The sequence below is a fragment of the Excalfactoria chinensis genome, chromosome 1 (genome assembly GCF_039878825.1).
Source record: "Excalfactoria chinensis isolate bCotChi1 chromosome 1, bCotChi1.hap2, whole genome shotgun sequence".
NCBI lineage: Eukaryota > Metazoa > Chordata > Aves > Galliformes > Phasianidae > Excalfactoria > Excalfactoria chinensis.
Window position 1 is genome coordinate 167135062 of NC_092825.1, and position 24079 is coordinate 167159140.

Sequence of the window (24079 nt, forward strand, 5' to 3'; positions counted from 1 at the left end):
ACGTGCTTGCAGACATTTGCATGCCATTTTCATTCACCTAGGTTATAAGAAGTTTTGATTTGCAATTCCATTTGAGAAGAGCAGTGCTAAACAAAACATCGGCTCCACATTTCCTAATCCGCCGTATCAGCTACTTAGTGAAGAAGAAAAACGTCTTAATCTATCTTTCCGTCTGTCCCATTTCCTCCTGCCCTTCCACCTCTTGTGTTGGATTAGCTGCCCCTCACCACATTCTGTGACGATGTGGCTGTCCTCCTCTTCCTCCTTCTCCTTGTCTTTAACCTCATCCTCTTTCTTCTCTTCCATCATTCAGCCAAGGCCGCATCTCCTCTTTCAGTCCTCTCTCCCAGGCCAAGATTGCCCAGACAGTGGTAGCATGAGCACCTCCGGATCATTGATGCTGCTGTCTTTTCAGCTCCGAAACCTGTTGGCTGATGTGTCAACTTCTTAACCTTCCTCTGGAGAGATGCCATAGCTGAATGCAGGAGAGGAGGCATTGACAGCTGCAGCAGGTCTTCATGTGAGCTCTAGACAATTGCATTTTTGACTGCTGGATGATGAAAGGAGGGCCCACACATCTGCAAGATATTTTCCTCCTCTTTCCTAATTTTTATCAAGGTGGAATTATCCTCACTGAGGACATATTCCCTAAAACTGAGTAGCTGAAGTGTTTCAGTTGTTGTGCTGAATGCAGCACAGGGGAGAAGCGCAGGTGTAACCAAGCCTCACAAACCTGATCAAATAGTGTCTCATCTGCAGCTTCCAGTACTCTCTCCATTCCTTGCATCAGTTACCCAGTCCAGCTTGCAGAGTTCAGCTTGTCTTTTTCTTCATCCTCCTAGAAGCTGACAGTAGGTACTGCCTGCCTCTTAGAGTGATGCTTTGTGGTCCACCAGGAGAGTGGAATGAGCAGAGCTGCTGCAAACCAGATAAGACTTTGTAGTTGGCTTCAAAGCAGTAACGACGAGAAGGAGCATTTTCAGCAAAAATGATGGCAGGGTGATTTTTCTCTTTGTTCCTTCATGCTCCTACAGCCTGACTCATTCTCTCTTACAGGGCTTCTTGCCATGTGGGGCTCCCAGGGACAAAAGAGCTGCCGTAGTGCAATTTAATTCCATGCTGAAATTTGCTGTACAGAGGATATGACATTTCAAAGCTGAGCTCTGAATCACAGTCTTTGCTAACCAGCTTTTCATTAAAGGGCTCTGTGGCAGTGTTACATGGCCCCGCTCAGCACTCAGCCCTGCTGGGCACAGGGATTTTACTTGCTCTCCCAAACTGTTTGTAGCCTGACTTCTTTTATCTCAAATGAGGCAAAGTAGAGGATTTCATGCTTCCTTTGAGCTAGGAGATATCTATCCTTGTGGCTTTATATATGTGCGTGTGTAAATATATTTACACTTGCTGTACAAAAATGTATTCATGCACAGTGACAGGTGGTGCTGGCAACACCTGTTGCTGGGGTCACTCAACACTCCAGTTATAAAACCCTAATTTTAGTTGTTTATAACTTTTGAAATGGGTGGAAATGTTATGTGCCAGGTGTCTGCCTTAGGCTGATTCGGGGGCTGGGGAGAGGAATTTTTCAGCAAAAAATAAACATTACTGCGAGTTTGGGGAGCAGACAAAGGCACTGGTTTGCCCATACTGAAAAAAAACTGTTGCTGCTTAGATGCTCCACAGATTCCCTGGTTTGATGCTCAAAGTTGCCAGTGGGATTCCTCTGCAGCTGGACATGTCTTTTCCCATCTTTACAGAACCTTGCGGTTTTGGTGAGAATGCACCCCATTTTGGCTGGGTTACAGGCCTGTGAACATGCTTGGTGGAAGGTTGTGGGCTGCTGCCCTCTGGGCTGCCTCCATCTTGTCCCATTCCCAAAAGCAGAACTGTGCTGGGGACCATGTGTGTGCAAGTGGCCCATGGAGCAGCCCAGAGCCTGAGCACAAAGCAGGCAAAATGCATTAGGAAGGTTTTCCTCTCAGGTAGAGTGGTGAGGCAGTGGCACAGGCTGCCCAGGGAGGTGATGCAGTCACCATCCCTGGAGGTGTTCAGAAAAGGTAGGGATGTGGCACTGAGGAACGTGGTTAGTGGGCACGGTGGGGATGGGTGGACAGTTGGACCAGATAATCTTAGAGGCCTTTTACATCCTTAATGATTCTATGATTCAGGAATTCAGGCTGCATCTGGTGGCATCAGTCCCAAGAGCAAACAAAGCATCTCTGCTTGTGCTTAGCCAGCATCAGAAAGCAGGAAGGAATGGCTGGCCGGAGTCCAGAGGAGTGGTGATGGTGGAAGGGAGCAGTGAAAGCAGGAGGAGTGAAGGACACAAGATTTTAGGACCTTCATGAGGAGAAATGCTGAGGAGCACTGGAGAGGGCCCAAGGAGCACTGGAGCACAGGCTTTATGTGGCTGCAGTCACAGCAGCTGAAACGTGCCTCCAATAACACATCACAGTGCCACAGCCAGGAGGTTGCACAGGAGGATGGCCTCATGCTGCACCAGTGCTCTCCCTACTTGAGTGTATAGACTTGAACCTACTGTTTGGCACTTGTCATAAGCCATAGAATGGTTTGGGTTGAAAGGGCCTTTGCAGCGCACCCAGTCCCACCCTCCTGCCATGGGCAGGGCTGCGGCCCACCAGCTCAGGATGCCGCAGGCCCATCCAGCCTGACCTTGAGCTCCTCCAGGGATGGGGCACCCACAGCTCTCTGGGAAAACTCAACTTAAGAGCCCGTATGGTTTCGTCCTTACCCTGTTTCAGGAGGAAGAGGTGTTCAATTTACTTTTGCTTGGTAACATCAATTTTTTCTTGTTTCTTTTTCTGGTATTTCTTAGTGTTTGAATACACAGCTTGCGCTGGAAAGCTTCTTATGTGAGCATACAAATCCTCTTTGTAAATAATACAACTGCTTCTTACCATATAATCTTACTTTGGAATCTGTACTGCATTGGCAGTCCACAGAATGCAAAATCACACCCATAAATTAGTCATAGATCCTGAGGTGGTTTGTGATTTCACTGAGGTTGAAGAGCATTTGGACAGACTGCTCGTATTATTTTGAAGTTGTCCTTTCTGGATCATTGTGGAAATTAGAAACAAACTGCCTGCTGCACAGAATTCTGGTTCGTATTACTTACCACTTTCCCATAAAAATCTGAAGAAATGCCACAGAACCTGATCAAAGTTTAAAGTCAGACTTTGTTATTGAATTATGATGATTTTTTTTTTTATTGTAGGTAAAAGCTCAGCCAAGAAACTGACAAAGAAGGTAAGCAAAATGTTCCTTTCGTTCTTCAAAAGAACTCGCATTCTTTCTGTTTCTCAACCAAAAAGACTTCTTTTTTTTCTAAACTGGTTTTCTTGTTTGTGTCTCTAAAGGAGGTGGATGCTGCACTGCTGTGTGTTACAAAAGCTAAACCAGGACCGACCTTTTTTAGAGAGCTTGGTGATAAAGGTAACGAGACGCTTCTGATACCAAGGAACACATCTCGGTTTTTATCTCATCAGACATTATGAATTGAATCTAGTTTTAAAGACAGTTGCACAGATTTGGCTTCATCCCCATCTCGCCAGCTGCCGCCACCTTGGCACGTCTTGGTCACATGAGGAGGAGTCAGGAGGCAGGGCTGGGGCTGAGAGCCTACTGGAGAAAGGAGGCTAAAAGGGTACAAAGTGGACTTTAAGGCTTGTTAATAAACTGCTGTTTCATTATGTAACTTAAACACGTGGAAGCAAAGAATAGAAAGAAAACATGTATCTGATTATGTAAAGTGTCCTCCCTGGTTCCAGGGGCAGTGGCAGTTTCTGCTTCATTGGGAGCTCAGTGCTGCCCCACAAGAGCAGTGTGCTTGGGTTTCTTTTCACCCAGCAGTTCCACCTTACAGCTGGTGACAGGAAGAGAAAATGCTGAGGGCTGGGATATTGTTTGTGAAACAATTAAAAGCACCAAATAAACACCTCATTAACATAAATTAATTGAAGGGAGGGAAAACAAACAAGAGGATCAAGGAAAACAAATAAATGAGTAATTAACCATTTCATCAGTAACAAAGACTGAACTCCCCAGACTAATGAGACGGACTGGCAATGTCTATTCACAAAGTTCATGGAAGAGGTCAGCCCACATCCCTTGTTCCACGGACGTGGCTCTCTCTGTCTGTGTAATGCTGAGGCTGTGAGCATCCCCCGCTGGCAGCCCCCTCTGAACAAGTTTAGCATTTCTTTCCAGAACCGGGGAAGTCTGTTTCATGCTGAATATTTGCCTCCTGTCTTTTCAAATTACTATTTGTTGTCTGCTTTCCCAGGACAAGGTTTAAGGGATTCCCAGCCTTCAATTCTTGGATATTGTTTCCTTATCGCTGCTTTCTTAAGGCTTTTCTTTTTGTAGTGGTTGACAGCACAAATCCCTAACACGTTCTGCCTGGGAAAATCGGGAATCCACCAAGAGAAAGCGAGAACACAGCAAAGCAGCACAGCCTCCTGGCATTGCACCACACCAGCTGGCTGCTGGGGGCTGCCGGGATGTGTCTTTTCTGTGCTGGACCACCAACCTCCTCTCATTTAGCTCTGTGGATCCTCATGCTTTGCCCTTCTAGGATCTGGTAGGAATTGCAGATGATGCAGAAACACTCAGCGCTGTCATCTCTATGACTTTACAACACGTGTAGGCTTTGGTCACGATCTCTCCATACTGACATTGACACTTTTGTCTTCAGATCCATTATAAGTACATTTAAAAAGCTATAAATATTTATGTATCGAATACCGCTTTTACAAGTGCCAAAATAATGAACCTACACCTGTTCCACGGTTTAGCTGAGATTATTTTAACTACCACCAAGTTCTTTTTTAGATATCAAGCGGAGGGCGCGCTCTCAGTCCAGCCTGTAAAGCGTAAAGCTGGGGAACTATGCCTTCTAGTGGGCAGTTTGCACACGTACATCGCCTATTAATGATCTGTTTGGTAGTGAGGATATAGTCCTGCCAGCGTTTGCTATAAAGCCTGAGGACAGAGATTTGCAAGGAGGCACGGGGAATCTTCATTTAATCTTAGAGAATTATTGTTGCCGATGCTAAATGAAAATACTTGTCTGCAAGTCTGCTGAGTCATTCGACAGCAGGTGAAGCCTTAACTTGGATGTGAATACAGTTTGCTTTGCTGATTTTTTTATGTTCCATTGCATCTTTTCAATGTAAAATTTGAGTAACTTTGTAACGACTGCTGAACAATGAGGATTATTGAACTATCTGATTTACATTATGGTTAAGGTAAGTTGGCAATTCACTGCAGGTAGTGATAGAACAAAGAGATAAAATGAAGAATTTTTATGGAAATTGGTCCATGGGTCAAAAGAAATCATATCTCAAATGATGTTGGTGTAATCAGCCTACCAAAAAATATTGAATGTGCTATGGATTGACTTTAAGATAGCGAGGTTTTAAAGAGCAATCAAGATAGTTTCCACGTATTCTCATTCCTTGTACCTTTTTGCCTGTTCCTCTCTAGTGACTTCCCACTCAGCTTAAGATAACGGAATTAAAACAGCCCTTCCACTTCTTGCAGGGCTTTCTCCTTGCAGCCCTCTGCAGTCAGTGATTGGCACCATCCCACTCCTCCTTTGAGCCATGAGCAGAGTTTTCTTTATTCAAACAATTTGAAAAGGTTTTAAAATGGGAGAGGGTAGATTTAGACTTGGCATTAGCAAGGAATTCTTTACTGTGAGGATGGTGAAACACTGAAGCAAGTGCCCCTCCCTGGAAGCGCTAAAGGCCAGGCTGGACGGGGCTTTGAGCAACCTTGTCTAGAGGGAGGTGTCTCTGCCTATAGCAGGGGGTTGGAACTAGACGGTCTTAAAGGTCCCTCCCAACCCCAACCATTCTATGATTCTATGATTTTGTATTTCAATTATTATTATCTGCTGTTTCCATATCCTTTCTAGTGCTTTGCTAAAAATGTTGTTTCCTTGATCATCTACTGAGTGCAATATCTCCTATTGCATATTGCAACAACATGGGGCCTCCTTTTGCTTTGCCGAGCAGAAACACTGCTTCTCCACCTTTCAGGTCTCCCACGAGCAGTAGCTGTGCAGAAGAACTGAGAGGCAGACACCTTGTCCACTTGGCCTGCAGTCATCAATGACAATTGGATTACATGATCTTTGTGGTCTTTTCCAACCATAATGATTCTGAGATTCTATGATCCCTTGCTCTTAAAATGCTCTGGCAGGAATCTCTGTGCCAAATCCGTGTCTGTCCAAGACTAGGAGGCGTTTTCTCTATCCACTTGAAAAGTTACCTCTTTATCTTCCCCTATCTTCTTCTTTTTAACTGCATTTGCTGTGGCACATGAAGCAAAACTGGGGAGTATTGTGTCACTGCTTGTTTTTTTTCCTCTCCAATTTATTTCTGTCCATTTTCTATCTCAAGTGTGTAGCACAAAAAAACGGGGCAAGATCTCTATTTCTGATTGTTTGAATTTGTTGAAATCCTGGACACTACCTAGGAACAAGAAAGCAAGTTTTACAGCAATGTGAATAATTTATATCCGTGCAATGGCCATATTAAGTCTATTGGCAACACATGAGGATCATAGAATCAAAGAATTACTCATGTTGGAAAAGACCTTAAAGATCACCAAGTCCAACCACAACCCAACCATAGTCCCCTAACTAACAACCCTCCGCTAAATCCCATCCCTGAGCACCACATCCAAATGGTTTTTAAACACATCCAGGGATGGTGACTCAACCGCCTCCCTGGGCAGCCTATTCCAGTGCTTAACAACCCTTTCTGTAAAGTTTTCCTTATATCCAACCTAAACTTACCCTGGCACAACTTGAGGCCATTTCCCCTCATCCTGTCACCTGTTACCAGTGAGAAGAGACCAGCCCCACTCTGACTGTGATCACCTTTCAGATATTGGAGGAAGGCAATAAGGTCTGCCCTCAGCCGCCTCTTCCCCCTGACTAAACAGCCCTACAACTTGCAAGCAAAGCTAAACATTTGAGATGACAATGATTCTGCGTTTCTGTGCCAAGTGTTTTTGATTCATGCAGTGCACTGTGTGACTGCAGTGCTGTGCTGAGTTACATGCAGTGCGTGCTGGCAAGTAGAGTGAATAGCCCTATTTTGATGGAGAGAAAAGCTGAAGCACAGACACAGAGCGAGTCGGCAGAGGGCTCAGCGTCAGGCCTGGCTTTGGAGATCTGTTCTCAGATTTTGAGATCGTTGCTTCCAGCAACCCAGTATTTCTAAACTCTGGAAGTTAAAACTTAAAGTGTTAAGTCACTGTCTGAGGCCAAATACAACTGTTGGCTCAGTACAGCAATTTATCAGAAGTTAATTGTCTATCAGTGAAGCTTAAGTGGATTCTTTATCTATCAATTAACTCTATATAAATTATTATAAATAGTTTATCTTTACACAGATGGGCACGTTTGAACTCCATTATTTTAAGCAGCTCCGGCATTACACAATGTTTAGCTCAGGCGTTAAAAGTAGCTCAGTTATTTTGAAAAGTGATTTATAGAAAAGCCCTTTACATTTTTTCTCCAAACGTTATTGCAGCGCAGATGGTTGGGATTGTGCTGCTCAGCCACCCTCGTTGCGCGCTCTATCTTTAGCTTCTACGCTCTATTTTGACGCTATCGCATCTCTGTGTTTGTTCAGGCTTTTCGCTTAAGGCGGTATTTCAAAGGAAAACACTGGAATTTTCCTTCAAAAGGGGGGAAAATACTTTCACCTTGTAGAAAGGACGTGTTCCTATTTAAAATAATAAAAAAAAGAAGCCTCCCTTGGCAGGCAGCCCAGCCGCACTATCGGCGCAATCTCTTAGCTTGGCAGCTCTGCATGCTGCCATGTTCCCCCTGGGAAGCTGCTCCCCGCCCGGCCCGGCTGCCCGAGGATGGAGCACTTTGATCCGTCTGGGCAGCGCCGAGTGCTTCTCCTCCCGGGTACTAAATGTGACAAAGCACTCCGAATTTATTTGCCTTTTCTATAAACACCAAATGTTTGCAGTGCGAATGCAGAGATTTAGTGCAGGCCTGTTGTTAATACCAAATAAACCTGACTTTCCCGTTGAGATGGGGACATTGATGAGTCTCCGGATAGGGAATTTTACCTTCAGAGCACTAAAAACAGAAGTAAAAACTTTATTAAATAAAAATGAGGCTTACTTCAGTAACCCATTTTAAATGATCTTGAACTGCAATTTTCATGTTTATAAGATCTGATCTTAAGAGTCTCATCATAAGGATATATATTTTGTGTGAGTCATTTTTTAACTGTTTCATTTCAGGGCTGATATCTTATGCAGAGTACCTATTTTTGCTGACCATCCTTACAAGTAAGTGTTATATTTTTAAAATAGGTATGCATCACTACTCAGCTTTTAACACCTTTCCAGGAACTTTTTCTGATGCTTTTTAACTAAATTGCTGTGCCGTAGTTTAAGAAACTTGAATATAGAGTGATAAGGCATTGGTATAAATGGCTACAACTTTGGTTGATCGCGATTTGGCTCCACAATGTCACCACTGCTCCAGAGCAGCATGTCACAAATCTCAGTGAGCCCCACAACATGAGGTCAGGAAAGTCCTTCAAGAGTCATTGCGAACAGGGAAGAGTTGGATGTAGGAGCACATAAGGGTGTGAAAAACATGGTGAGAGAAGGTAAATAATATCTTGCCTGAACAATGGATTAAGTCATTTTGCACAGTGAGGTGTTAGCTTTGTAGCTCATGCAGCAGTGTAAAAAGCTATTGCAATGTCTGAAAGGTTGTTGCTTTTTATCTATATGCTCAGATATGTGATGGGTGATGTGCATAACCAGAAGATTTCTACACTGTCCTTTTGTCTGACTTCTTACTCCTCTCTTCATTTCTCTTCCTGTTGACCATTTCCCCATACGTTTTACATGTATTCCCTCCTCTCCTTTACCTCCTTCCCCTTTCTCTCTCAGACATTTTTTAAAGAACATGTTGGTTGGTATCCTCAATAGCCAGAGTCTCCATCCACTTGGACTAAGAGATGGCACTCTCATGTTTTGTTGTGGAAGTGGAGAGGAGAAATTTGGGCAACTTCAGTAGGGCTCAGAGATGAACCCACAGCCTGTGTGACTGCGTCACCCTGCTGCGTAGCACAGCATGACACAAAATGCTTCATCTGCAAACAGCAGATACTTTTTGCTTGTGGGTGGGACTGATGTTGGATTTTCTGGGTTTCCTCATGTGATTGTTCCCTGCTGTGCTTACCACCTCCCCGTGCTATTCTGATGAAGTGCAAGTGAAGCCGGAAAATACCAAGATTTGAGATAAAATGCATACAACAAATGTTGTGCAGCAAGACCATAGTGGTAAAATGGCACACAAGTCTATGTATCCAAGTCCTGTCTGACTGACTTATACAGGTCTGACATCTTAAGCAACTGACAAAACCAAGCATACTGAGTCTTGTGTTATGGGAGGAAGAGAGGAGAGAAGGAATCAGCCATTCTTATCCCAACGGACTCATTACTTGCTTGGCCACAGGGTACATCGCATGAGATTGAACAACATGGCAAATGTTCCTTGCTCTAGAAAGTGTCAAGGTCCAGCACCAACCACTCTCAGTATATACAGTCTAGTTACATGAAGTTTTAACAGACACTGACTGCCAGTGTACAGCACTTGCACCATTCAGCCCTTTTACATCATATATCATTTCTCAGCAAGAAGGCATCCCTGCCTACAACACAATATGAAGTGTGATTAGGTTGGACATCTTCACCAAAAGAGGTGTTCAAGAAGTGTTTAGGTGTTGTTCTGAGGAATGTGGTTTAATGGGACATACTGGTGCTTGGTGGACGGCTTTTTAAATCTGAAGTATTTAAAGAGACTTGACCAGTAAAGCCGATTTAAAAATATTTGTTGCAACACAAAAAAGAGTCATTTTTTTTAAATGAAGGACAACCTTCTTGTAACTTCAGAAGTGACTTGATTAAATTTGCTCAAGTAAGTGCCTCAGTTTCTATTTCTTTCAACTTCTGTGATAACTGAAAGTAAATTCATCTTCATTTATTGGATGAAACAATTAGAAAATTGAAGCAGTACCGGAACAACTTGTTTCACTGCTCTAAGCAATCAAATGTTATTTTTCACAGGATTTATGTAGCAGTGAACTGAACTGCAAGAACAGAGGCACATTTTGATGCAGGATGTCCAGTTACGCAGAGCCCTGTAGAATCACAGAATCATTAAGGTTGGAAATGACTTCTGAGATCACCAAGTCCAACCCCAGCCCACCCCCACCATGCCCACAAACCATGGCCCTCGGTGCCACATCTCCATGGTTCTTGAACACCCCCAGGGACAGTGACTGCAGCACCTCCCTGGGCAGCCTGTACCACTGCCTCAACACTGTTTCAGAGAAGAATTTTTTTCCTGGTATCCAACCATCATACAGAGCCGTGTGAAAGTGAATGTCAGCAAGTGTTGGTGCCTCGTTGCCTAACAAGTATGCCATGTCAGTCAGACCTCAGCCAAACAACCTGCCTCTCTCGTAGTGAGAATTAATGCAGGATTTCTTAAAACAGACAAATTAATACTTAAGTGACTTCTTCTGAATCGCCAGTAGAGTGGGGAAACCAGAAAAGGGACTCCTGGCTTCAGAATGCTGCTGACCAGCCCATGCTATCCATCGTATAAAGGCAGCGTCTGTAGCACTGAACCTCCAGATGTAATTTTGTGGGAGACAGAAGCTTTATTTTGCCCACTATGTTCCCCTTTCTCTTTTCTGTGTTCCATGTATCGTAATTGCCTGTTTTCTTTCAGTGATGTATTGGATTTCATTTTCAGCAATTGGTTAATGGAGCTTTTGGTAAAGCCCTGCCTGCTGAGCAGGCCCAGGAACTGAAATAGTCACCATGACTAAAAGCATTGCTCCAATGCCAGTCACTGAAGTTGACAGTTTGGTCAAAGCAGGAATGACTGCAGGGGAAGCACCTATGTATAACCTGCACTCACAGCTAAGATGAAGCTCTTGGGCTCAGATTTTGGAACTTTGCCTGATTCTAATTAAATACAAATATATCTGAAGTAGTCTTTGAACTATGCTTATTTTACGAACGCATACCTTTGAGGTTACATCATATCAGATAAGTGTGTCATCTGAACAGTATAAGCAGCTTTAGGTCCTATATTTTCAGTAACAGCTTTCTTATCTGAAAACTGCAACACAGATGGTATGAATTACTATTAAATACATCAATTACTTTTATTCTCTGAGTATGTTATAGGATAGACTCTTCTTGCTTTAATAGTAGTAACACAAATTTAGAATGTGGAATTTCCATGGAAAAGAAGCCCGTTTTGATTATTATGGCCCAGTTGCTGGGGAAAGGCTCTGCTATGCAGATTGCAATGGTATTTATAAACTATCCTTACATCACAGGGTTGCTTCACAGAGAACGTTAATTGGCAGCTGAAGATCAAGTTATTTCTAAAATGTAAAAATAGTTCTTTGTTTAACCATCTTGCTATCACTTTAAAAGAAAAAAAGAGGCTATTTCTGTAACTTCTTGCCTTTTCAGGAAGACTCTCTAAACAGAAGCAAGACTTAAAGCTTTACAGGGTGGAACTGGAAGAATGTGCCTCCAAAATAAAAGAAAATCTCTGGGGGCATTAGTAATCGTAGAGATACTGCTTCACTGCCCTCATGAGTCCAATGCTGCTCTTGGAAACGTGAATGTATGCTGGAGAAGATAACTCTGTGGCTTTCATGTTAATGCCTGACATGAATTAATTCACCTGCTCTAGCAGTTACTGGGCTAAGTGCTGGCTACTGCAGCAAGCCAGTGGGTAAATATATTTCAGCAGCACACTACTCCTGTGTGGGCTTGCTAATGAGCGAGGTCACCTCGTGTAAGCAACGTTGGAGCAGGAAATTGTGGGAAGGAGCTTAAAACACGCAGTGTTTTTACAGCGCCTGCAAAACTCAGAACTCATTAAACGTTCGAGTTGAAAAGAAACATCCAGTGGGTGAAGGAAATGGAGTGAAGTTGTATAAAATTCCCAAAAAATCAGCTTAATGGGATACATAGAAACATGCTTTAGCACAGGAAAGAAGGCCAGAAGGAGGAGTTTATTATGTCTCAGTAACACTGGAGTTGGTTGTTTAGGGAGGATGGAGAAGAGAAGAGACCAACACCATGAGAGTAGGAACAGGGAGAACGTAGAGCTGTTACAAGATCAGTCTGTCTTCTGGACTAGTGAAGACTGAAAATAGTGGCATGCAGTAACACATGGAAGAAGTGCTGGAGAAGGATGCTATCTCTTTCACCCAATTTGAGGGGTAATTATTGATTTTCCAAGGCACTTTCCAGTCTTCTTTGCTAAAACGTAGCTCCAAACAGGGGCAAAGCTGAATTTCAGAAGTGAGCAAGGATTACAGATAAATCTGCAGACACTGTCTGTAAAAGACCAGGACAGTAAGACAGTGTTTTCACGGTCGTTGCGAGCAAGTGGACATCTGTGACTGTATTTAGGCACTGCCAGCATTTGTTGTTTTGCTACTGCTTAAATAATAGCAAAAAGGTGTTTGTCTTATTTAAAAGTTGGTTTATATTGGAGGAGGTACACATTGCTTACTGGAAATATGATGTCAGATGAAATCTGTAAGCAAGATTTCCTTTAGATTGAATATTTCTGTACTAGTGTAACTGTGTGTGCGTGGATGTGTGTGTGTGTGCCGTAATGTTTTTTCCCACTTTGTTGCAGAACCCCAGACTGGATTTCAGATTGCTTTTAAAATGTTAGATACGGATGGCAATGAGCAAGTTGAAAAGAAAGAATTTTTTAAGGTATGTGTCTTTATGTGCTTATTGATTTTAAAGCAGTGGCATAGGTTCTGTTTGTTAAATGAAGATGCACTGAAATCTTCAAGCCCATTTTTCCATGTAATCTGTGATCATGTTTGCTAAAATGCGTTATATGAAAAGAATACATAACAAAGCATTGCTTTATATTACTTAAAACTACCTTGAAAAATGATGTGATTTCAGTCTTTTTAAATGCTTGTGTGAGAACAGCTAACGCAAGGTGGCTGAGATAGGCTGCATGGAGAGTTTATTAGACAAACAGTAACAGGGTACAATTAATATCTGCTTTTCGTGTCTTGGTGGTAAAATTCTGTCTTCATTGAACTTAAAACTCTTTCTGATAGCCTAGTGATTGTTAACCAGGCACAAGATGTGTCATGAATCATTCAGGAAAGGCAGCAGGTAACAAGGAAACTCTAAAGTCATGCAGCACATTTTGGAGCTGTTCAGAGTTGAACAGCTCCATCAGTCACTGAAGGAGTGAGAGGTGCAGGATTTCCCAATAGATCCACTGCTGTTTCCTAACATCAAATTAATGTTCAGAAAAAGAGATACTGAATGTAATTCTGTGCTTTGAAGGAGAGATTTTCTCATGTCCTCCATGACCTTTCCACTTCTATGCACATTTTCCTCCTTCCGAGGAGCAGACCTTTTCTCTCTCCTCTCTACCTTTGTGTTTTCAAGCCAGTTTATTTATAATTTCCCCTTTATCCACAATTCCATGGTAAAATTTGACATACAGGAGAGACTGCACCTTATGCCAGTATTAGGGCCCAGAATCACTATAATTCATGTTTTGAGATGAGCATCTGCAAAGATGCATTGCTTTGCCCTGCAATTCCAGGATGAAGCAGATGGCAGAAACAGTGTGTTCAGAGGCTTTAGATGCCATGCTCTTAATTAGCCCCTGCCTGAGTGCAGAATGGCATTTTTAGTACCTTATTATCTGTATCTTCGCAAGGACAGTAAGATACTGCCCAACATTCACATGAGACTTGACAAGGGGGATTTCCAGACATGAGCATCTCTCATTTAGGAATCTGATACTAGTGCACATAATAACTCAGACACAGTCACCTGAGACCTCCCATCAAGAATAAGGCTACCAAAGCTCCCCAAATCTCCATCGGGTGAGGAATTTCCCTGACAACCCTGGTGGGTGATTTCTAAGTAAAATTAGTAACCGTTTCACTGGGATTGGAAGGCTGATAACTTTACTGGCACATGCAAGAGCTATGTGATTCAGATTCAATAGACATCTTTGCACGGTAGTTCAGGACTGAGCAAACAAGCACCTGCATTGTCAGCTGTTGTCACATTTTGGTGTTGGTCTGATAGCATCTACAAGCACCAAACTCTCCAACGAATTCAAAAGGCAAAATCTTTTTGTTTCAGCCACCTCATCTTCTGTAGAAAATATTGCTTCTTTGTATGCCTATAGTAGAGAGGGATGCATTATGCATAATAGGCGTCACTCTCTTTGAATTAGCCATTAGTATCATATGGCAGTGAACGGATATAAATATTAAATACAGATAAATATTACATGGAGAAAATGAGTACTGGAGTCCATTGCTCGAAGGCGGAATTCATATCCTTCCGTGAGTAGCTGCTGCATTGTGTTGGGAAAAAAATGTGCAAATTACTGGAAATTATCATCATTCTTTCCCAAATAATAATTTCAAGAGTAATACGGATGTGCGTCATCTAAGAAAACAACGAAACCTGCCACAACACTTGTAAGAAAAAAAGTGCTGTGAGTCTGTGTTCCTTTGTATCCTGCACGAATTTTCTAAGTGTTTTAAAAATAAAACACAGCAGAATGAAAGGAGCAGCACATTTTCTGTTGTTTGGAAAGCATTTCCCTTTGTATCTCATGTGTGTGAGCTGGATTTTTCAAGTAAGTAAAAAGCTTTTCTGAAAGCTTGTGGGTGAGCAGTTGTCTTTGTATCCAGAGGTCTATGTTGTTTTGCCATCAGGAAATTTGTAGTGCTTTGCTGTATTAGCCAATTGGTCTGTAGCGATCAAAAATAAAAATCAGAAGAGTGGTGGCCAGCAGAGATGGGGAGATGATTGTCCCTCTCTGTTCTGCTTTTGTGAGGCCCCATCTGTAGTCCAGTGTCCAGGTCTGGGTCCCCCAGTACATGAAAGACGGGGAACTGTTGGAGAGGGACCAGAGAAGGGCCAGAAAGATGATCAGGGGGCTGCAGCACTTCCACTATGAAGACAGGCTGAGGGAGCTGGGCTTGTTGAGTCTGGAGAAAAGAGGGGTGACCTCACTGCAGCATTTCAGTACCAAAAGGGAGACTATAAACAGGAGGGGAGTCAACTCTTTGAAAGGGTAGATAATGGCAGAACAAGGGGAAATGGTTTTAAGTTGAAGGAGAGAAGATTTAGGTTGTATATCATAATCAAGTTCTTTACTATGAGAGTGGTGAGGTGCTGGAACAGGCTGCCCCTGTGGATGACCCAAGCCTGGAGGTGTTCAAGGCCAGGTTGGATGGGGCCCTGGGCAGCCTGGTCTAGTATTAAATGGGGAGGTTGGTGGCCCTGCATGTGGCAGGGGTTTGGAGATTCATGATCCTTGAGGTCCCTTCCAACCCAGGCCATTCTGTGATTCTATGATTCTGTGAAAAAGAACTTAGAGAAACTTGGAGGGATTCATGTGTTGAATTGTCTTGTCTTTAGACTGTCAAGTCATGCTGTTCAAAAAATACTAGTAGAAAGTAACTATCCTCAGGAACTCAAAATCTATGAGTGAAAAATAAAGGAACAGATGAATTAGTTAAAATTTGAAGGTCATGAGAAGACCTGTGGCAAAATGAATAGTATGCAGGTTCTTCCTACTCACTGCTTACAAACCTAAGTAGCTTCTCTGAACAACACAGCAAAAAAAAAAAAAGAAAAATAAAGGTGGGGGGAAATATAAGGCCCTAAGAAGAGATTTGAAAAACCTACAAAATAATGGCCATGCGGATTTGGTCATGGGTGAGGAATTGCTCAGTAATGCTTGATACACGAGCAGCAGCCTGAACTTTAGAACCATCATTCCTAAAAAGCCCATATCCAGAATGTTCAATCTAAGTCCACGTTTATGCCTTAGTTTTGATAAGTCCTTTCTTCTTTCATTTTTGCTGTCGCTTCAAGGATTCATTCTAATGTCTGTGAAAGGTAGGTGTACTTTGTGCTATGTTAAATATCTCATTCTTTGGCACTGTTGACTTCCCAGGCTTGCATACAATCATAAAGAAAGCTTGCAGCCAAGAAACACTTAAGGTGATTTTAATAATCAGCAAATTAATGCATTTTTTATATTACCTTAAGCTTCTACTTCAGACAGTTTTTAAGGGTGAGTCATTTCAGTACTTCTGAAGATCACATTAGCTAATTCATTCAGTATTCATTTCATCTGTGGGATGGAAGGGAAACTCGGAACACACTGTGCTTCGTGCCAGTTCTGAAAATATGGTTGCTTATTTAATTGAATTACTCTTTTTTCTTAATCGTACAGTATACCTCATTTGAACAGACACGTCTTTCATGTCTAGGAGATCTTGTCTGTAGCAGTAAAGATGTTCCGAAGGACATCATGAGAATCACACGATAATTTCTCCAAATGACCCTTGATGTTCTGTCTCTGAGCTTCACAATCTTATGGAGTGGATGCTAAGCTTGTGGTGCAAGAGCATCTCTTCTGAAAACAGTGTCCACTGGATTGTGAAAGACAGGTTCACATCCTCTGCCAAGTGATGTTAACTGCTATAGATCAGGCTTTCCTGGGAAAAAGCGTCTCTGAGTAGCAAAATATCCTTAAGTATGCAAATATTTTGTCATGCATTGAGAAGCCTGCAAAAACCTAAACGGGTTTACAGTTAAGAAATTGCAGAATTATTGCAAGTTTCTGAAAGACTCTTTTAAGACCAACCTTGTAATTTTCCTGTTTTGTAATGTCTAAATAAATGCAGATGCAGAGAATCATTGGAAAGGAAGATGATTTGAAAACAGCTGGAGATGAAACCGTATTTCAGGTATGAAATAGAGACGCATTTTTCTTAACAAGGGTACTGTCATATTTCCTGTGGGCTTTGTGATTTTTTAGATGCATATATAAGCATTAATGACTGTTATAATTAATATAAGTGCGTTGGATGTCAACTTAATTTTCTAACTTGGGAAGAAAAATTATTTTCATTTCTGCATGTCCTGATGAAGTTTATGCAATTAATTTATTCTACTTCTGTGTAAGATTTTTTTTAATGACTGTGTAGCCATTAGTTTCTGCAAGCTTCTGTTTTGAAGTATCTTTCTGTGTTGACATGTGAGAAAAGACGGCTGCAAATGTGAATTGGTACCATAAAATTAACCTAAGTGCTGCTGCTGCAGTAATGTCAGCTTATTTTGCATTGGTTTGTGTCTTTGTTTCAGTCAGGACAGAACTGCTTTCTTCAGAGTGTTTGGTATGGTGGTGTGTTTTTGAGCTAGGAGAAGAACAATGTTGGTAATGCAGCAATGCTTATAGTTGCTGCTAAGCAGCACTGTACAGAGCCAAGGCCTTTCGCAGAGAAGGGCCCAGGGAGTTGGAAGGGAACAGAATTAGAACAGCTGACTTAAACTGGCCAAAGTGTTATTCCATGCCATATGTTATCATGCAGGAGTTTTGAAGGGGATGGGAGTTCATCTGGCTCTCTTCTGCCACTTAGGGTGCAAGATGGGCATCGGCTGGGGAGTGGTGAGCAATTGATTGTGTGTCACTCGTTCTTTACACTTTACTGTGGTTTTTATTCTCTTCCCCTTCAAACTGAGAAGGCAGGGAGTGAGCGTGTGGTGCTGAGCCACCTGCTGGGTTAGACCACAACAGTTTGAAATGTATTTGCTGTGGTTCAGGTGACAAAGTCAAGCATTACTTTTGTTAGTTCCACTCCCAAAAGGAAAGAGTTTAAGTGCAGACCAGAAGAAGAAACAATCTTAGAATGCTGTCTTTAGGCTGGGTTAGAAGTTTCTTGGCACTGCAGACCATTAGGAAATGGCAAATATGCATTGTCAGGGAAAGGAGCAGGTAAATTCCTGCTCCGTTCTGCATCTTTTTCCCCACATCTTGCCAGTGTAACCAACCTTTCCTGAGGTGAGTGTTTGGCAGCTGTCATCTCTTCTTCAGTCTCTTCAGCACAGTGACATGTTCTGTTGCCTGACTGAGATTGAATGAGACTGAAAACAGGCAAGAAATATCTCAGTGTACTGAGAATGCCTCAGCAGAAGCTGATGAACCGAGGCAGAGTGCAGATGAGGCATCTCCATCTGAAGTGTTGCCTGCATTCACAGCACTATCTCTGTGCTGCTTCTCTCCACAGACTTGCTTTCAGTCTTAAACTGAAAATGGATAGCTGGGAATGGGACATCAACTGCTGATGTTATAAGCCAAGAAACTGCTAATGTTGTTTTAATAAGAAATTTATACAGGGATCTGCTTTATAAACTCGCTGTACATCAGTAGAGTCTACAAGGAGTAAAGTTGGCTTGTGTTGTTTGCTTTTTCACCAGTCTCAGAAAAAAACAGCAGTGACAGTATGGGTACACCTTTAGTACTGACTAGGCATAAGCATAAATTGCCTTCCATTGCATGCAGGTATTGGTCCCTCACTGTGCACACAGAGTTCAGCTGAAAATTATATGGCTGAACAACAACCAACTCCTTTCTTCAATTGTTTCTTCAGTCACCAGATTAAAATGCATACAGTTAACGGGGTTGTCTGCTCCTTGAAACCAGTTTCAACTGAGACTTAATTTCTGTAGGAGGAAAGAAAAAGAATCTTCATTCTATGAGATTTCCAGAGAAACTTTGATGCAGTTGGACAGATTTGTCTAAGAACACATAAGTTTAGTAGCAGCAAATTAATTACCTGAGCCAGAATGTCTCCATTTTGTTGTGCCTCTTCAGTCAGAATGCTCCACTGCAAAATACCTGAAATTACTGTAAGCAAAAAAAATCAAATACAGTTTCTTAGCAAATTATAAATGGGTTATAGCCTCCTCAAAAGAGGAAATAAATACATTTACAGAGTGCAGCTACCCTGAAATTCCTCTGTTTTCCATATTTTTACTTGGCAAAATCCAATTTGTCATTTTTCTTTTGATTCTTATTTCCTGTCTCTGTCTCTCGTAAAGCAAGTTGATTATAAGCAGTGAATCTAACTGTACGATGTGGTACCAATGTGCATGTCCTTAGTCCTTATTTCTAATAACTGTGGTACTTACAGTATTATTTTCAATCAAAGCAGGTAAAGCATAAAAATATTTACATTTACAGTGTTCTTCAAAAGCTGGGATGTTGCAGCAGAAGTTTGCTGTTTGGGACAGTTCTTTGTACAGCTAGAGCAGGGACTTAGCTCCTGGGTCCTTCTGATGAGATTAATGAGTTATCAAGCAGTTTCAATACCTCCAATTGAATATGCTTTGTGTAATGGATAAACTTAGAAAATAAGTGTAGCTGTTGTTCAGGAAGGAAAGACAATGCAGAATCTTCTGTGATTGTTCTTAAAATTGAATTAATGTGGGGAAATATTATCTGCATTGGTAAGTTCCAAACAGTTGAACATATATGTATAGAGAACACATTTTCATACAAAGAATCTAACTTCCACGTGTTGAGTTTTTTCAGTGTTTAACTGGCACATGGGGGCACAACTATTAATTAATTAACTTTTTTAAATGGCCTACTTTTATGGTAGCACATCACTATTTTCCTATTATTGTGTATCAGTTGTTTTAGCCTGTTTACTTCTCTTTTTTTTTCCCTTTATTTTCTCCAAAGAGAGCTGAATGACATTAGTTGTCCTCATGTTTATCACCACTTATGACCTTCAGGCATTGCAGCACTGCAGTGCATCTCAGCCCCAGAGACTGGGAAGGCCATCGCATAACTTGTCCATCTGTTCGTTAGAATTTCTAAGTAACTTAAAATGTTCTGTCCATAACTTCAAAGTCTGCAAAGCCCTGGACTCACAATAACTGAGGACTGCCTAAATTGAATGAGGGAAGGTGGTAGTTACCAGCTATGCTTTTGCACTGCAGAAATATGCTGTAACAGGGCTATGGCATATCTATGCAGCACATCAAATTTCCAAAGGATACAGCCCAAGACTAAAATTGATGTCCGTCCCAAAACAGTTTGTCATAAATCTTTTCACCTTTTACTTCATATGTACTACACATTTCTTCTTGAACCATCTTCTCCTATGTATATGTTTTGTATTAGCCACATAACACTGAATTCTGTTGGACAGCTTTGGGATACGTTGAGCCTTCGTTGTTTAAAGGAATCTCTCCAGGCAGGTAACTCCTTGAAGAGCCAAGCAGCACTGCATCAAAATACCAAGCTATTAAAAAACTGCTGGGTCACAGCTTACCTCACAAACAAGGAAAATATTTTATTTTTCCACATGATCTGATGCCATTATATCCTCAAGAAAGATGAAGACACGTCCTTTCTAGCACTGGCAGTGTTCCACTAGTGCCGTCTTCAGGTGAATGACCTTTAAAGATCCCTTCCAACTCAAATGATTCTGTACAGATTCTATGCTCTGTGTGATAGTGACAGGGCCCAAGGGAACGGCATGGAGCTGCATCAGGGAAGGGGCAGCTTGTGGTGAGGGAAAGGGTCTACACCAGAGGGCGGTGGGCATGACCACTGAGGATAAGAGAAAGGCAGAGGTTCTGAATGCCTTCTTTACGTCTGTCTTTAAAGGTCAGACCAGTTATACTCAGGGTACTCCTCTCTCTGACCTGGTAGTCTCAGCTGCAGAGCAGAATAAACCCCCCACGATTCAGGAGGACACAGTCAGAGACCTACTGCTCCAACTGGACTGCCACAAGTCCATGGGGCTGGATGAGGTTCACACGAGAGTGCTGAGGCAACTGGCAGAGGTGGTAGCCGAGCCGCTTTCCATCATCTATCAGCACTCCTTGTTGACTGGTGAGGTCCCAGAAGACTGGAGGCTTGCCAGTGTGACTCCCATCTATAAGAAGGGTTGTAAGGAGGACGTGGGGAATACAGGCCTGTTAGCCTGTGGTTCATGGAACAGCCTACCCAGGGCAGTGGGCACGGCCCCAAGTGCCAGAGCCCAGGGAGCGTTTAGGTAGCACTCTTAGACACAGGGTTTGATTTGGGGTGATGCTGTGTGGAGCCAGGGGTTGGACTCAATGACTCCTGTGTGTCCCTTCCAACTTGGGATGCCCTTTAAATTGTACAGCTTGAGACAAAAAATAGCAGTGTATGCTCCACACAAGGGAGGGAGGGCACAGGCCTGGTCCAATACCTACACATCTATCACCTGTAGCCCTGCCATCAGGGCAGGAAGAACCTGGTATAGGGTTGCTCTGCTTTGCATAGTGCACTGGTTTATAAAATCAACTGGAGTGAAATGGAAAAGCTGCACGTATGGAGGTCCAGTTGGCATACACACATTGCCTGTCAGGGAGCCAGTGGGACAACAGGGTGGGGATGCATGCTTTGCCTCAGAGGCTCCATTAACATTAATCAGAAGAGTGAGCTTCACAGAGCTTAATACCTCCCGAGGGGGTTCCTTGTGATAAATTCTCAGCTTTTTATGGAAATTAATATTTCTAAAGTGTGACGAGGCAGGGAGGCAGGGCCTGTATCCCTGTGAGGGCCGTGCCCAGCCGCACAGAGGCTGCTACCAGAGCATGCCAGGCAGGCCTCATGCAGCCGGGCTGGGGCCCCTCAGCCTGCTGGCAGCAAAGCAAGTCAGAGCCTGGTCTGATTTCTGTCATCAAGCATCTCCCACAACATCTGCTTCCAGATTAGCATAATCCTATTTGACTGGGAACCATTTTTATTCATTACCACCTCGGGAACAGCAACAGGCTTTGGGGTGAGGTGCTGCAAGCTGAGGACATTTGTGAAATGAGGTTTTTCTCCTTGGTAAGGCACTGATACAATGGCATAGCCACTCCGTGGCATCAGCTGTCATTAACAAACAGCCAACCCACAGATAATGGGAACGTTCACTCCCAAGTGCTGGGTGTAAATTTTCTTACAAGTTAATGTCTGTTACATCTTCTGTAGAAAAAGTGCACAACTTCACCTGCCTGCACCAGACCTGGTGCATTCCTGTATCCTGCCTAGTGAGAATCTGAGAAAGCAACGCGTTCAAAACTGCAGTATAGATTTATGTGATTAAAGCTGACTCATCCTAAAACGACATGTTCATTCTGGAGCCCTCTCGAGGCTATCTGGGCTTTGCCAAACAAAAAAGCTGCTTTTGGAGACCTGGATCTCCTGGTCTCATTCATTTGCCTGTTTTTAGTTGTTCTGGCTGTCTGTACCTGCTAGGATTCATATCGTAAAGGCTGCGTCTTTAAAAGCTGCTTCCTGAAGCTGAATTATGGGATATATTCATAGAATCACTCAGGTTAGAAAAGACCTTAAGATCATCGTGTCCAACCACAACCCAATCATAGTCCCCTAACTAACAACCCTCTGCTAAATCATTTCCCTGAGCATCATATCCAAATGGTTTTTAAACACATCCAGGGATGGTGACTCAACCACCTCCCTGGGCAGCCTATTCCAGTGCTTAACCACCCTTTCTGTAAAGAAGTTTTTACTGATATCCAACCTGAACTTACCCTGGTGCAACTTGAGGCCATTTCCCCTCATCCTGTCACCTGTCACCAGTGAGAGGAGACCAGCCCCACTCTTGCTGAAAGTATCTTTCAGACACTGGAAGAGAGCAATAAGGTCTGCCCTCAGCCTCCTTTTCCCACATCTTGGAGCTCTCTGAGTGACAGAAACCATGGTGCTCTTGAACCATGTCTGGGGCAAAGCTGCTTAGATTGAAGGCTACCTGGCTTCCAGGGAGAGAATCATGGCCTGAGGAAGTGACTAACTTAGCTGCTGAAAAACAAGTAATAGTTCAGATAAGTGGACTGGGGGAAAATAAATAAATAAATAAAATTGCAAGGTTTTAGTCTTAGTTTTAGAAAGATTTTGATCATCACTAGCAGATAGAAATCAATATATTGTTCTCCTTTACTCTCATTTCTTTACCACCTCTGTTGTTCAACCTTTCTTTCTCACAATTTCTATCTTAACAAAGACAAAAAGAAAATCCAAACTGTATATTGCTTTTACTTTTTTCTATTAAAACTAGATATTACACAGATATGCCATCTCTCAGGAAGCAAGTAAGAGGAGGAACATACTACACATTTTAATTGTGATGAATACTTTCATGCCTCAAGCAAATTCTGCCATGAAAATGGTAAGAATCCAGAGACAGCAAGTCTATTAACATTTCAGATGGGTTTGAAAATCAGTTACACTATTCTGAAAATCTTGTCTTGCTAAGTGATACGTTTCTTCTGTGGCACTTGTTGCTACTTGCTGCAATGTCAGATCCTAAATGTGAAAAGCTCAGTGGGAAGCCACAGGATTATATAGGCCTGTGCCTGTGACTCAGTGTTGGCAGCTTCAGGCTTCTGTGTTAACAGTCTGTGTAACATAAAAAGGAAGTATCTGACCGTGTTATCTGATTTCATTTTAAAATGATTACTTGCATAATCAGCTGATGACATTTTTGAAGGCTTATAAGGTGTTAAAATTACTACAGGAACATGAGTTTAATGTTTTTAGTATGTACACACATGTTCCTTAGTTCATATAGACTTGAGCAACATCAGAGATTGGTCTTTGGGATCCTTTGTCTGAGCCAATGGAGCCAGGAGCATGTCTGGGCTCCCCAGATGAGACACGTGTCCATGCCCCATCAACATGCATGCATAAGGTGAGAACATCACCATCCATTCTCCTTTCTGTGCATCAGCTTTCTCTAAAGCACACAACCCAAAAGGGTGCTGAAGTGCAACCTGCAAATGCTGAAGCCACCACACACACCTGAATACAGACAGCTTGGATAGTGGCTCTGTAACTGGAAGCTACCACTCTGCTCCTTTTTACAGCTACAAGATTAGGTTACCATTTCATTCTCATTGCCAAGAGACATTCTAAACCTAAGCTGTTCTACCTAAGCTCTGGAGGGTGAGGTGTTGGAAATATTAATAGTGCTCTCATTATCTTCTAACAAACATTTGTCATGTTGGTACTAATTTATACAGTTCAGCAGCAAAAGCTCCTAATGATTCTGTGGAGAAAAAAAAATGAATTATGTACTAACACGTACTTTAATAGCATTAACTTTAGTAAAAG

The 24079-nt window shown here is 42.4% G+C and overlaps 1 protein-coding gene across 1 annotated transcript in view; it reads left to right on the forward strand.

The window, feature by feature from the left end:
• Positions 1–24079, forward strand: part of MICU2 (mitochondrial calcium uptake 2) — a 125839-nt gene that overhangs the window by 87031 nt on the left and 14729 nt on the right. Inside the window, exons 3-7 of the mRNA XM_072343597.1 lie at positions 3239–3270; positions 3381–3456; positions 8299–8346; positions 12755–12837; positions 16821–16883. Coding sequence (XP_072199698.1) covers positions 3239–3270; positions 3381–3456; positions 8299–8346; positions 12755–12837; positions 16821–16883 — 302 coding nt within the window. The remainder of the gene's footprint in view (positions 1–3238; positions 3271–3380; positions 3457–8298; positions 8347–12754; positions 12838–16820; positions 16884–24079) is intronic.